Source organism: Apteryx rowi, unplaced genomic scaffold (assembly GCF_003343035.1).
Source record: "Apteryx rowi isolate R43461 unplaced genomic scaffold, aptRow1 scaffold_145, whole genome shotgun sequence".
NCBI lineage: Eukaryota > Metazoa > Chordata > Aves > Apterygiformes > Apterygidae > Apteryx > Apteryx rowi.
In genome coordinates, this window is record NW_020447697.1 from 1,840,849 (window position 1) to 1,855,900 (window position 15,052).

The 15,052-nt window shown below is 38.3% G+C and overlaps 1 protein-coding gene across 1 annotated transcript in view; it reads left to right on the top strand.

The window, feature by feature from the left end:
- The window catches only part of LOC112962266 (protein WWC3-like), a gene marked incomplete at its 3' end in the record, with an annotated part of 28,619 nt that extends 14,908 nt beyond the window's left edge, over window positions 1-13,711 (top strand). Inside the window, exons 6-8 of the mRNA XM_026058263.1 lie at window positions 4,202-4,331; window positions 10,210-10,359; window positions 13,638-13,711. Of these exons, the coding sequence (XP_025914048.1) occupies window positions 4,202-4,331; window positions 10,210-10,359; window positions 13,638-13,711 (354 nt within the window). The remainder of the gene's footprint in view (window positions 1-4,201; window positions 4,332-10,209; window positions 10,360-13,637) is intronic.
- Window positions 13,712-15,052: the final 1,341 nt, after the last annotated feature.

Genomic DNA, 15,052 nt, shown 5'->3' on the forward strand with positions numbered 1-15,052 from the left:
TGGGTTGTCCCTGGGCATTCTCCCTCCAACCCCCTTATTTGTCAGGAGAAAAGGGTCACTCAAGTCAAATACCTAAGCTGAAGTATTTGACTTTTTGTCAGTCTATCCACATAGCAAGAGTATCGTTCCTTCTCTAAAACAAAAATTCCAGTTTGCTTGAAGATTCTTGCGTCTCGGGCATTCTCCCCTTTTGTTACCTTTTCTAAATTTTTGTCTGCATAATTTCTTCTTTCTTGTCCTTTGTCGAAATTATTTATTGACTGCAATCTTAAAGGAATTGCCAAATTGAAAATGGCATGCGTCCTGTTCAGCTGTTTTAAAGCCATGGTCTTCCCTTTATTTTAAATATCTGCCAAAAACAGCATTAGGAGTTGTCACACTCTGAGCTTTACCTCTGGCTGTTTGCTGTGAAACTCTGAACAGACTAGCATGATGAGTAGGTATCAGAAGCTGCTGCCATGCAACTCAGTATTAAACCTTTGCTAGGTCTAGTCCTCGGACAAGAGACAAATTTTACTTTGAGGGTGGTTAGGTTGCTCAGTATTTCCATTATTTTATGTAGCTGTCAGATTCTTATGCCTTGCTAAATGTAAATCTTTTGCATTGAAATTTTCCGCATGCAGTGTCTGCCTCGGACTGTGTTTTGTTTTCTGTTCTTTTAGTTTTAGTAAAAGGGCTTAGCCATCTTTGAGGGGGGAAAAAATACAGACAAATGGGATTTTGTAGAGAGAGGGAGGACTGAGTGTTTTTAATAGCTCTGCAACTCCAAAACAGCCAGAATTTCAAGTTTTGTAGTGCTGCAGGTTTTTGTCAGCGTTGTATTTTCTACAATGTCATCCAAATTTGGCGATGTTGCAATAAGCCCGTGAGCAGTATGGTCTGCCTTTGCCCACTAGAGACTTTTGAGAGCTCAGCAATTAACCTCTACAAAGATCCCACCTCGTGCGACCGCTTTTAGTGGTCCTCAAGCTACGCAGGCTCCTTGGCTCCAACACGCAGCCGATCCTGTGGACGTCCAGAGGCCTCCGGCGGTCACGGAGGAGCGTTTCCTGGAACGCAAAGACCTTGCTGGGACGGAGAGCGAACAGCGGTTCCTTCTCTCCCGTGCTTTCAGTGCGCCTTTTGCTTGCAGGCAGGAATTTTGGAGGAAGAAGGCATTTAACAGCAAAGGAAGTGGAAACTTGGCCAGTTGGCTGCGAGAGCGGGGGGAATGCAAGGAAAAATTAGGAGAAAGGGGGGTTCAGGAGTGCCTAAACAAATTGTAAGTGCAGACTAGTTTAGAGGATATGAGACCTAACAAAAAACTAAACTACCCACTTAGCTTTGCTAGCAGTGGAGGGAAGGGACTCTTAAATATTTGAAAACACATGGGGGAAAACAGAGGAACACAGAAAATGCCATACAGGGCCAAAACTATTGTAAGTGTATTCATAGACTGCCTGTCCAGGAAACATCTTCCACAGAAATACATACGTTATTCATATTTTTGTGTATTTGTTGACAGTCCTTTATATTCATATAAAGGTCTAATCTCTGTGTGCATCCTGCTATTTTCTATTAATAAATAGAAGATTCCTGTTAACTTTGTGGCTTTCAAAACTAGAACTTTTTGAAAGGAAGAAGAAATTTCACGGACAACAAATTACTAGTAATTGTGTCAGCTACTTAGGTCAGTTTGGGTTGACAGCAGTACTGACTTAAAGTCAAATATTGCTGGCAGTAGAAACTTTTCTGACTCTTTACTTAAACAAATATCAATTCATAAGCTGAACACCAGTGTGACGTCTGGGAACATGAATATGTGGGTAACTGGACAAAAATCTGGTTGAAATTAAATAATTTCCTTTTCCTGAAATGCCACCTTGTACCTGGCAAACAGTATAATGAACAGTTGTGTAGGAGGCGCTTTCTGGTCTAATGTTTGGGTGGAATCTATGTTCTTAAAATTAATGTGACCTTCAGATAAAACCACATATTATCTCTGTTACTAAACTTCTGATGAATTGGATTGGTTGTTTTACTATGCTTTTATGTAATCTTTTCAGAATTTTGACCCAACAGTAAAAAGGAGTGAAGACTCAAGTGATCATCTTAAAAAATGATGAAAATTTTAGCCCATGTGACCTTTAGGTCCTTTGTGGTTCCAGAAACAGAAATGCTAAAGGTTCTTATTTTTTTTTATGCAACATAGAGAAGCTTGTGTTTAAGCGGTAAGCTGAGATTCTGACTTGTTCTACATTGTCTCCAAAAGCAGGAGCTGTCAGGAAAAAACAAACAAACCAAAATTGTAGAAACCCAGCCTACAGTTCCTTTTAAATATTTTGAACTGCACAATAAAACCACAGGAGTTTCATTCAAGGCATATTGGTTTTTCTTTTTATTATTTTAATATTTTAATTTTAATGAAAGTAGTCTGCTGCAAGTGGAATTTTACTGATTCTGTTTAACTGCCTGAACATGCTGAGTGAAGAGGACAACAAAGTTTTTGTTTGTGTAGTTTAAGCCGTGAATGCACTTGCATTCTTGGTATCATATTTTAGTGTTTTCAGAATATTACTGGACAGTTTGTAGTTTTCATGATTTGTCTCCTTCCTTGAACTACAGTGCAAGGGCTTCTTTGATAAACTTTTAGAGACAATCTTGAACAGATTTGTGGTAGTTTTAGAAGACAGTATACGTAAACATAATTTTGTAATCAGTGCTTTATAGTTAGTTGCTCTCTTTTTAACCTGGCTGTTTACTTTTTTTCCCTCTGTTAGGTTTCTGCCTAATCATTTCTATGGAATATGAAAGAAATATTGAGGAAAGTCTGTCTTTTCTTTTGCTATACCAAGAATACCAAGAATAGCTGCACTTTATTTTTCCTTTTTTGTTATTGATGCTCTTAGCTTACTATTATACCTACCTTCAAATTTCCAGTTGTTTTCAGTATTATAGTTTTGAGTATTCTTGCCATATTTGTATTCCGTAACTTCTCTTATTGCATCTTTTTATAGACTGATGTTCTCTATAATGACTGATGCATGTGTTATCTTTAATGTTGCTATAACCAAAGACACCTTTTCCTGAAGATGTTCTTTCTTAGTATTGGTATAGGGATCATAATACCACCTTTTCTGCATATACACACTTTCTTTTATGTTAGAGCAATAGAGAAATTGGGATTTTCATATTTTAACAGGAATTTAAGGCAGTTTTCACTATTTGCTGTGAGTAGCCTGTTAAATCCACTAGTCATTTGTTATAAATCCAAACCCAAATGGTTCTTCTAGAAGGTACTGTAGACTCCACTCCTGTTCTTTATCTGCAAATCGAAAAAAAGTTATGAAGATGATACAGTGACATAGATTTCTGGGCACCAATCTGTTGACATTTACTATTGCAAATTGTTGAAAAAAAGTTAAAAAGAATTATCTGATGGTTCAGCAGTTGCTGAAGATGCTTGATTTTAGAGTGGTTAAGATGGGCTCTTTATAAATGGATGTCCCACTTAAGATGAGAAAGACTTTGATATCAAGATGGAAACAACAGTAGTACTTTGGCCTGATGTAGAGGGTAGCCTCAATGGCTGTGACTCCTTGCTAGGTTTGCATCTGAAAGCTTCTGAGATGGTCCTGTGCAAAGTGCCTTGCTGCAGGAAGATGACATTTTCTAGAAAAAATTCTTCGAAGATGCCCATATAGACTGTGTAATGACCAAGAAGTCTTTACAATGCAATTTAGACCGTAAAAATTTCTGCCAGAGAAAATGTAATGTCTTCAGTAGAATCTTCTAAAACAAGACCAGACAAAAGTCCTGGAAGACTTGTTGCAGCACATAATGCTGCATAGGAAATGTGATGGTGAATGTCTTTATCTTTTGAGTAAGTACTGTGTAGGCTAGTTTTAGGTTAATTTTATTTTTATTACGTAAAGTAACCCACAGATATTGCCTATACTAAGTAAGCTCTGTATTGGCACATTAAAACCAGGAAATGTGTTGGTTTTGCAGAACCTGAGTAGGTTATTGCATTGCTTTGTTTATTGTCTTCCTTATGGTCTTTGGAGTGTTTTGGACACTGAATGCTGTGCTAATTAAAAGTAGAGTATCATTTAATTTCTGGAAATGAAGTTGTACATGAATAAACAAGAGGTCTTAAAATTTTCTGATGTTCTTTTTACCTCTGCAAAAATTCCTGAACTTGTCTTAATCTTTCCAACAGGATTGATCGTAAGATGTCAAGTGCTCATACAAATTACAGACTAGATGAAGCACAGGCCATAATGAGTGAGCTTCGAACTATAAAGAAAGCTATATGCACAAGTGAAAAAGAAAGGCAGGACCTTATGCAGGTAAGAAATATTGTACTGGACAAACAGCTGTTAAAATGTATCAGCCTACATTTTCCCTCTATTTTCTTGTTTGCGATTGCATTGGGGTTATCAAGTTTAAATAAGCAAGTAGGGTGGCCTAATCTGATTTTTCTGTTTGACAGTTGCCAACAGTAGTTAGTTCAGAAGTATATAGTTGTTGTCTATACTATGAACTTAAGACTTGAAGTGCCTTTCATATTTTTGTCCTAGATAACATACTCTCCATACATTTGGATAAATATCTTTTTTGAACATTGTTTTCCACTGCTGCTAACTGTATCAAAAACTTTTACAGAGTAATTATGCTGCTTTAAAAAAAAAAAGTCTTTGATCAGTTTTACAATATTTGCTTTTAATTTTTAATGTCCCCTTCTGTTCTCTATAATGAAGTAGGATTGAGATGGTCACATGCTAAAATGTTTATCAATTTGTAAGTGCATGCTTTTCCTTTTATGAGATGTCATAAAACTGTACAGGTAATCTTTTACTCCTGCTGATGCAGAATCTCCTGATACTTTTCCCCTTCAGCAGCTGCTGGCAGTTGTGCAGTGTTGTACTGAGCTGAATAACTGAACTGAATCTCATGAGATATCCAGAAAACCCTGTATCTCTACAACGCTGTCATTTGATATTCCCTTCTTCTAATTTGACAGTTCTTTTTTGCTTCAGACTCTTCTCCTAAGTATCCTTTTTCAGACACAAGTTAATTAAAACACAACTTTATTTCAAATGTCCTCTCAAAACCCTCAAAGAGGGTTAAATACATTAAATACAATGTGTGCAGACACCACCATGCAAGTTTTAAATCAGTTTTTGAATTGGAACATGAAGATTAAGGAGAGGGAGATGCCCGAGTGGCGATCCAGCTTTTGGATGGATTCTGCATCCTGCTCCGAGTTGTCTGTTGCTGTGTCTACGTTGTTAACACGACTGGAGCTCAGTCAAAGAGCCGCAAGCCATAGTCACAGCAGGGGCTGCGGGCTAGACTTCCCCAAATAAGCTGCAGCTACAGAAGGATGACAAGGATAATTCTCTTCACTCAGTGTTGAAATTGCTCTATGGCAAAAGACATCATCTTGGTTGCCTAAGTTTTGGGACCCTACTAAATTAATACTGCCATTCAAACATGTTTTTCCTTTTTCTCAGCAGTAGTGTTTTCCTGGTAACTTCTTTTTATTGTTAAATGATGTGGGTAGCTTCTAATCTACATATAATGAATTTCCACAGTTATACAATTATTCAGTCTCCAAAGTATTACCCAAAGGTCAGCTGATGGACCACAAATCCTTGTTCAAGTAGACAGAACGCTTAAGTCACTACTAAAAGTTTCTGCTTTGGCAACTTTCAACATACTTGATATTTTGTGTTGGCCAAGTTTTAAAATAGTTCTCAGTCTTCCACATGCCTAGCTAGCAAGAAATGATTAGAAAGGCAGTTCTTCACGGATGCAGTGACGCACATTTTAGGAAACTAACTGGTAATTTAAAGATTTGTGTGTGAAATCTTGGAGGAGCTTAACTACTGGCCTTGTTTGGATTCTCCCACCATTTTTTTTTCCCCTTTTCCTTACATTTTCAGTCTTCAGTGGCACTATATCCTGCTGAAAATAACTGCTCCATGCATGGCTGGGGTACAAACCAGTTCCCCAAATTCTATCGCAATTGAAGTAAGGGACCAAATGATATAGTTTAAAAGAGCTGGAGTTGTCACAGTTGTGTACTTCATCCAACTTATGTTTATTGTGCTCTGTTAAAATATCCAGCTTTGTGCCTGACAGGTTTTTTTTAACTGTGACAAAAATTTTTTTTAATGATTTTTATGCCTCCTCAAACTTATTTGTGCTTTGCCTTTTTATTCTTATTATTGTTAATTGTTGTTATGGATTTATTTAATATTGTTGAACAAGTGAAAGTCTGTTTTAAAAATCTCCCTACTGAGTTCAGAATTTGATTATTTCCTGTTCTGTCAATTTTGGAATTGATTTGTCCTTGAAATTGCTACATTTTAAAACTATTGTTGGTAAGACAAACTTTCTTGGAAAAACTTTTTTTTTTTTTCCTAACAGTTGAATTTATAGAGGTGTTGGAAGTATTGTGTAAAGAGCTGGGATTTTATTTCAGAGAAAGGAAGTAGAAAATTTCTTACTATTTCTTAATTTATATGTTGGCCAGTGTAGCAACAGAACTAAACATAGCAGAAGTGACTCAGTCTTGTGTAGGTGCTTGGAAAATTGTAGCTGTCATAGAAATATGATAATTGGATTGAGTTGTGTGGGAGAGAAGGCTGACAAGAGAAGGAAAGGGTGGTCAGACTTAAACTGGGTGCTGTGGTTACAAATAATGCCGAATATGCAGTGTCACTGTTCCCCCAAAAATGGCCAAACCTTTTTATATAAGATTGAGTAATCAATGTGCGTGGTTAGGTCCCTGAAGGCAGCATCTTCTCTCTCTCTTTTCTTCCCCATCCTTTTCATGCTTTTGTTTCTGTTCCAGTCTGTACATATTCTTTAAAAACTTCATCCTTAGGAAGCATTGGAGATATTGTTTTTCTTGGAGATATTTTCTGTTTCTTTTTCTTCTTTCTTTTTTTTAACAGGATAACTCGTTAAGTAGGAACTCCACTGAAATTGTATGTGGCAGAGAGCTCCCAAATCAGAGAGAGCAACAAGTTAATGATGAACTGACAGTACTCATTTTTCTCTTTTTGGATAGGTTCAGGCTGATTTGCCTGGAACTTCAGATCAATACATAAGATTGGTTTGGCAGTTGTTACAGGATTGCCATAAACAATCCATAAACCTCAGATGCCATAAAACTCAGACGAAAGATAGAGTCTCCCATATAGCTCAGGCGAACCTTACTCCTAGCTGTTTCTTATGTAAATTGTTTCTACCTAAAAGTATGCTAATTCAGGTTGTAGTTTTCTGTGTTATGACTGCTAGAGGCGCCATTCTCACTGATCCAACTAGAAGGACTCAAACCATATATACCTACCCTTGAGTGTAGTCACCTATGCAATAGATGTAAATTACTGTGCTGCTACTCATTGATTGCCACCAGCCAAATGCTAGGTAATTCTGTAGGTGGCATCCAGGGCTCAGCAACTGTGTCCAGACAGAAAACCTGGCAGCAGCCAAGCAGTCCTTCATCTTCCAGGGAGATGCTGGAGGGCGTCAGGAGTGCAATAGTTGTGTATAAAGTAGCTGAAACATGGGTAGAAGTTTAGATATTAAGTTCTGACATCAAGATCTTTGCTATTACACATGCTTATAGCAGCTACGTCCCATCTGGCACCTTTGACTAACACGTGTATTACTTGCATGAAACTTCAGACTTTCTCAATCAGCAGGTCTTTTCTCATGTCAGTGAGCTCTGCTTTCTTGGGAAGGCCATATTAGACGTTTGATGTTCGAGTAGTTAGGATTAGAAATGAGAGATTATTTCCATGTCATAGACCCATTAGGAATCCATCTTGATCCTCCATACAGCTGGCAGAACTGGAGAATTTCCAGTGAGTTTTGAGGAAGAACATTGGATGAGACTCTGTAGTTTTCAGGCTTCATAAAGTGAAAGACGCTCTGTTTTTCTTTTTACTACTCTTGAGTAGAACCATTTGTTTTGCCAACAAGTCTTCCAGGGATAAAGGGACACTAGCTAGGCACTTCTTGGCAGCATAAGTGAAATTGGATTTTGCTTTCTTGAGACAGAAAACAAACCAATTCATGTGTCCTTGGTACCAGGACGGCACAATTCAGTTTGGAGGTAGCAGAAAAACTGGCTTCCTCTGGGACCTGAGGCAGATTGAGCTTTCCAGAGGCAAATGGTGGTAGCCTTGGCCTGCTGCCTGTGTGTTTGGCATTGCTCTGTGCTTTCCTCTGTCCCTGCCAGTGCTAAGCGCAAAGCTGAGCCTACTGAGACTATGAGTCTACTGAGACTCGTAGACAGAGCTTGAGCAGGAGGCAGCCACATGCTCTCCTACACGTGGCATGTACCTGTGTGACTTCCCGCTTTCCCTAGTATGAAGAAGACGGCACGTGATGGGGGGCAGCCAGCAGGTGAAGTAAGGGGAGCACAGGCCCTTCACTCCTGGGCCCGGGGAGCTCACTTGCTCCTTTTTCCTGCACCCTTGGGAGGGGTGACTGTGCCTCAGCTGGGGCGCCCTCAGCCAGCCACCAGAGCCAGTTTTGTCTGTGCCTAAAGCCGGCCCCTGCTGAAATGCCAGGAAAGGTATTTTCCCTCTTTTCCCCTCTAATGGAGGCAGATATTAAGAAGGAGGGATCAGTGTATAATGAAAACAAAGTGTAGGACTGGTGTATGGTGGGAAGGGAGGCCACCAGAGCAAGCTACTGTAGATGGCTGGTTTCAGCCATCTGCCTGCAGCAGTGTTTGAGGAGGCTTCCTGGGCTCTGAAACCAGATGCCATTGTCATCTTCAAGGTCCTCTTGCAGTTCTTGTGAGCAGTGACTGGTTGCCGCTGTGCGGGTTCGCCTTTTTGACTCCATAGTTGTATTGTAAGAAGAAGCACCATCACTCTGTGATGCTTCGAAGACTGAGAAATAGCCTGGTGATTGGATATATAGAATAACTAGAGCTTGTTGCAGATCATCAGTTATCATCAGCCATTGCAGTTCCTGAGGGCCAGCAGTTTCAATGTTGAGCGCTTAAAACTAGTCTCTGTTTCTGTATTCAGACCTTTGAAGGAAGCAGCTTTGAGTTTTTCTGCATATTTTTAGAAGCAAATGCCTTGATTAGGTTATGATCAGTGAATTGATGTAGCTCTTCAAATTTCCGATGAATTCTTTTTACATAATTTGATCATATGTCTTACTTTTTCAGGCAGTAGGGGCAGAATTTAATTATATTCTTTAGAAAGTTTTTTTTTTTAAATGTTCTTTCAATGCAGAATGCTTAGAGTCAGTCATAAATGACAGGCTGCGCACTGGTTTTGTCACAAATACTGAATTAGCTGTAATTATTTACATTTTTGAAAAATAGAAAATACACAATCAGAAAATCTGATAAAAATAATTTTATATTTTTAGAGGGATTTTAAAAGGAATTTCAAGAGCCTATCAGCCAAGCTCTTATTGTCAAACAAGCTCTTGTTTTTTTGTGAGTCTGTTTTACTCTGTTCTCCCCTTAAATACTGCTTGAGGTCTCTGCTTCACTCTCACAGTTTGTGTCATTCTCTAAACATCTCAGAGATGTCCGTTGCTTAACCCAAAGTATAAAATATCTCTAGCTATGTGAACCTTGGGTAAGGGAGCACAAGGGTGAAATCAGCTGTCATAAAAATACAATCAATACAAGGTTTTCATCAAGTTGGATGTGATAACAGTAGTGGCTAAGGAATGCAAAATGTGCAAAAAATGGCAAAAGGGCAGGTGAATCACATATGTCTTTCCTATCAACTAACCTGAAAATTGTCAGCTGCTAGATTTAAAGAGCTGTCTGTAAGCCATACAAAAGCTAAAACTTTTGTAACTCTTAAATAAATGATTTTTTTTTGAAAAAGCTGATGTTTACTATTAGAAGCACTTTCTAAAAGGAGAGATTTATTTCAAAGCAAAGCTTCTACATGTTAGTAACACTATGATGATTTTACTTTATGTAAATCATTGTTTATATGCAAGCTGCTATTATATGCTATATTTTATTTTTATTTTTTTATTTATGTATTGCTATATTTTATTTTTATATGCTATTCCTAAGTAGAATAATTCTTATCTTTTGGTTTTCTAATAATACAAGAATAACACAATGAAAATCAGATTTTCTTACTCTTTTTCTCTTTCTTTCTTTCTTTCTTTCTTTTCTTTCTTTCTTTCTTTTCTTTCCTTTCATCTGTTTTCTTGTAGAGCCTGGCCAAGTTAACAGATGGATTCAGGAATAGCTGTTGTATTGCAGATTCCCTGCAGGACTTCCAGCACAATTCTAGTTCACTCAGTGACTCCTGTTTACCTCAACAACACTGCGATGCTTGTTCTCAGACTGACATCACTGGAGAGGTATGTGTCCCAACGCAAGGCACTTGCTGTAGAAAATACGCTGCCTCTGTACTGCAGTGATACATCATTATTTCCTGCTTTAATTTAAGATGTGTTGGATGTTTCGTTGTGCCATAGCCAAAGGAATATTGGTGGTGGGGTAGTTGCTTTTACTTACTGTTTCCAAAGCTTGTGAACAATGTTCATGAGTGGTGTGCTTCGTGATTCTGATGCCTGAGAATGGCTCAGGGGCTTTGTGACGTGCTTGCAGATTAGTGACAGGCAGAATTAGCTCCTGGATTCTGCCAGCCTGATAGAGCACTCTTCTTGTCATCACTGTGGTGACTGCAAGTTTGTCTCTGAGTATCAGTCCTTGCAGAGGTGTCCACAGACCTGTTACCTTCTTGTCGCCAGTTCTCAGACGTAGCCATATTTGCAACAATGAAGGAAGGATGAAAATACTCTACTCAGTTCAAAGTTGCAGTAGAGACCTGCTTGTGCGCTAACCGGAGCTGTTAATATTCTGGTAGTGATTTTTTTTTTTTTAATCTTGTTTTTATCATGATCGTCATCTTCTTTTATGCATATCAAAGATTTAGGGTAGACCTCTATTCCTTTCTTCTGTCCAAGACAAGGGAAGTATTTGTTAGAGTTCCAAAATATTTTCCTTAAGAACTAGTAGAATTTCTGATGTAGTCTGTCATACTTTTATGCTCAGTTATGCCTTTAAAAATGATACTTGAGAAAAGCATACTAGCATTCCTTGGAAATAATTCTGTGTAAATGAAATTCTGTGTTCAAAATGATAAAAGTTTGGCTTGCACTATTACTATGGCAGCCTGGCTGTTCTTGGGCAATAAAACAAGCGTTTGCTTCTGTGGATGAGATTAACAGCAGAGCAGGAAGACAACCTGTTTGTAGTTTGGTAGTACTGTAGCTTGGATGTTATTTCAGATACATTTAAGAAACTTTATTGAAATGGTAACTTTAATGTTCATCATAGGCTTTTACCATCCCTCTTCTGTTCTATTGTCATCTTATAACTTGACTAATTGTCAAGTTGGAAGATTTCAGAGGGCCTCTACAGAGGAAGAAATTGTATTTTAAAGAAGAAGGCATTCCTAAAGCATCTAAGAAAACTTAGCTAACACACTAGGCTTTCTTTCAATGTGTCAGATAGCTGGTGCCTTTGGGTGTCATTTTTCAGATGGGCAGTGGATATGATTATCAAATTCTAATATACCAAAGGAAAACAATCATGATTTTCTATTCAGAATACACATTAAATATCATCCAAGACCAAGTATAATGTGAAAACTATGTTTATCAGGTAAAGGTGTTTTTGTCAGGAAAATGTAAATACATCACAAAATCACAAAATGGTTGAGGTTGGAAGGGACCTCTAGACATCATCTAGTCCAACCCCCCTGCTCAAGCGGGGTCACCTAGAGCAGGTTGCTCAGGACCCTGTCCAGACCAGGATGGTCTCCAAGGATGGAGTCTCCGCAGTCTCTCTGGGCAACCTGATCCAGTGCTTAGTTACCTTCACAGTAAAAAAAAGGCTTTCCCTAGATTCAGATGGAACTTTCTGTGTTTCAGTTTGTGCCCGCTGCCTCTTGTCCTGTCACTGGTCATCACTGAGAAGAGTCTGACTCTGCCTTTTTTACACCCTCCCCTCAGATATTTATACCCATTGATCAGATCCCCCATGAGCCTTCTCTTCTCCAGGCTAAATAGGCGCAGCTCTCAGCCTTTGCTCGTATGTCAGACGCTCCAGTCCCTTAATCACCTTTGTGACCCTGTGAGTGACAAGATTTGCTCCAGTAGCTCCATGTCTCTCTTGTACTGGGGGGCCCAGACCTGGACACAGCACTCCAGGTGTGGCCTCACCAGGGCTGAGCAGAGGGGAAGGATCACCTCCCTTGACCCACTGGCAACACTCTGCCTAATGCAGCCCATGACACTGTGGGCCCTCTCTGCCACAAGGGCTCATTGCTTGCCCATGTTCAACCTGGTGTCCAGCAGGACTCCCTGGGCCTTCTCCTCAAAGCTGCTCTCCAGCAGGTCAGCCCCCAGCGTGTCCTGGTGCATGGGGTTATTTCTCCCCGGATGCAGGACTTGGCTTTTCTCTTTGTTGAACTTCATGAGGTTCCTCTCTCCCCATTTCTCCAGCCTGTCAAGGTCCTTCTGAAGAGGGGCACAACTACCTGCTGTATCAGCCACTCCCCCCAGTTTTGTATCATCAGCAAACTTGCTGAGAGCACTCTCAGTCCTATCATCCAGGTCACTGGTGAATAAGTTGAATAGGATTATACCCAGTATTGACTCCTGGGGGCCACCGTTAGTTACTGGCCTCCAACTAGACTTTGCACCACTGATCACAACCCTCTGAGCTCTGTTGTTCAGCTGGTTTTCAATCCACCTTACTGTCTGCTCATCAGCTTGTCTGTAAGGATGTTATGGGAGACAGTGTCGAAAGCCTTACTGAAGTCAAGGTGGACAACATCCCCTCGTCAACTCTCATCTACATAATGAAATTATTTTCCTGAATTATTAATAGTGGAATGTGAGTAAAAGAGGTGCTTTTTTTGACATGTGATGGTGAAGAGAGCAAAGCCAGTAGTAGTGTAACAGGAAATGTAGAGGTACAGCAATGCATTTAGGTTGGGACTCGGGCTGTAACTATTGGGCCATACACAGACTTCTGAAGAGGGGAACTGCTGATGCCCTGAGATGAAGAGAAGCTGCTGTAGAAACCAGACTGTATACAGTAGGAGTTGTAACATAAATGTGTATTCTGTGACTGATTCAAAAATCATATGATGCTTTTGGAATAGTGTTTAAAGCACACCAATGAGCTAAGTGCTGGGTAACACTTCAGTGTAAAGGCAATGTAATCTGAATTACATTTAATAAGTTTTTCATGAAAAAAACTATATCAAGCGATAAAATATTTCATTTAAAATAAATTCTTTTTATTTTAAGCTTGGATTAAGTTGGAAAGCTTTGACCATTCATAAGTAATTCTGCTTGCTAACTGTTAGTTTCCAGGATTATAATTTATTGAAAGGGCTAATTTATTTACTTTTCATATTTTTTGGGAAAAGATTAGTTTTATCTCTCTAAAGCATAAAATGGATTTTGATTATGTTATTACTTAAAACAATGACAACTTTTTTGGGGAGGCTAGTAGGAGAGACTAACTTATCCCTTTCTTCCTTGTGAAAGTGTTTTTTAAAATCTTTTTTCCTGCCCCCTCCCCTTTTTTTCCTTGTTCTTGCTCTTCAACTCTGCAAAAGTTTGTCTTTGATGATAAAACAAGACTTGTAGACAAAGTAAGACTGAACTGGCAATATGAAGAGGCCAAGAAAAGGTAAGTATACTTAAATTTGATGTTTTTTATTTTTATATTTGTGAATAAAGTTTTCAAAGTGGGACTGGAACCAGCCTCTAGTTGAAATGTGTTTAAGATGATTAATTTGCTTACTATTGAGTAGTTCAAAGATAGTAAAAGCTTAGGTAAACATAAGACTTTTTCATAAGATTATTATATTTGTTTGCAGAGATAAAGCCAAATGTCAGCCCTGTTCTACACTTGTATAAACACAAAATTGCAGTAGTTTAATTGAACTTTGACAGGTTTCTTTTTCTTCTTCTCAAACCTCAATAAACAGTCTTTACACTGGGCTTATATTTGTCTGACTCTGACAGTATATTCACAGATTTGCATACCTGTGTTTCAGTTTCAATATATTAAAGTTGTAAACTCAGTGTGAAGAAAGAATAAAAAATTACTGTGAAATAAGTGAAAATGTTCATAGCTGAACAAAAGGGTATATAAAAATAAAACTTGAGATGGAAAAAATCTTTGACAAGTATTTTTTAAAAATAAATTAACTTGAAATAGGTTAATTCTTCACTGTCTCCTTCAGTCTAATTGCTTCTCATAGTGAATTATTCCTTTTGCAAATGTTAGTCTTGCAGGGTTTTTTTAAGGCTTTGTAAAAGTAAACTGTTCTGATCTAGCATTATTTAAAAGTATTACCTACAAGTATAGATTAGTGGGCCTTCCTTATAACTTCACTGCTTTCAAACTATTTGCCACATATTCAAGACGATAGTATAGGTATAGATGACAACTTGAACACAGTAATTTTATGCATTTGTGATTATTTTAATTTGTGCTAATAGAACAGTGTCTTATTAAAATTGACTGGTGCTTAAAAGATCCCATTACAGTTAACTTTGAAAACCTTACATTTTCAAATTGTTTTTTTCAAGCTAGGTTTTTCCTTTTCTCTTTTCAGTTTTATCTATTTTTTCAGTTTTTGACATCTCTCAGAACAAGGATTAAAGAAAACCAAGTACTTTTTCATGCTTTGGTGACCTTTTCTTTGAGGGAAACCATAATGCTGTCATATGTCTTGACAAGGATTGGAAGCTTTATAGGGAAGTCACCCTTTTGTCATTCTTGGAAAATTTACCCCCATTTAGATACAATACAGGCTTAAAAAAAAAAAAAAAACACACTTGGTGCAAGCATATAGGCAGCTAAACTTCTCCAGGATTTTTAGCAGGAACGGAAGTCTGTATTGGATCAGCCAACTTCTGAAATTGCTTCATGGATAGATACCTGCCACTGTTACCTAATAAAAGTTAAATAATCAGGGGAAAAAAAGGCAAACCAGAAACCCATCAACATGCTGTTTGATTA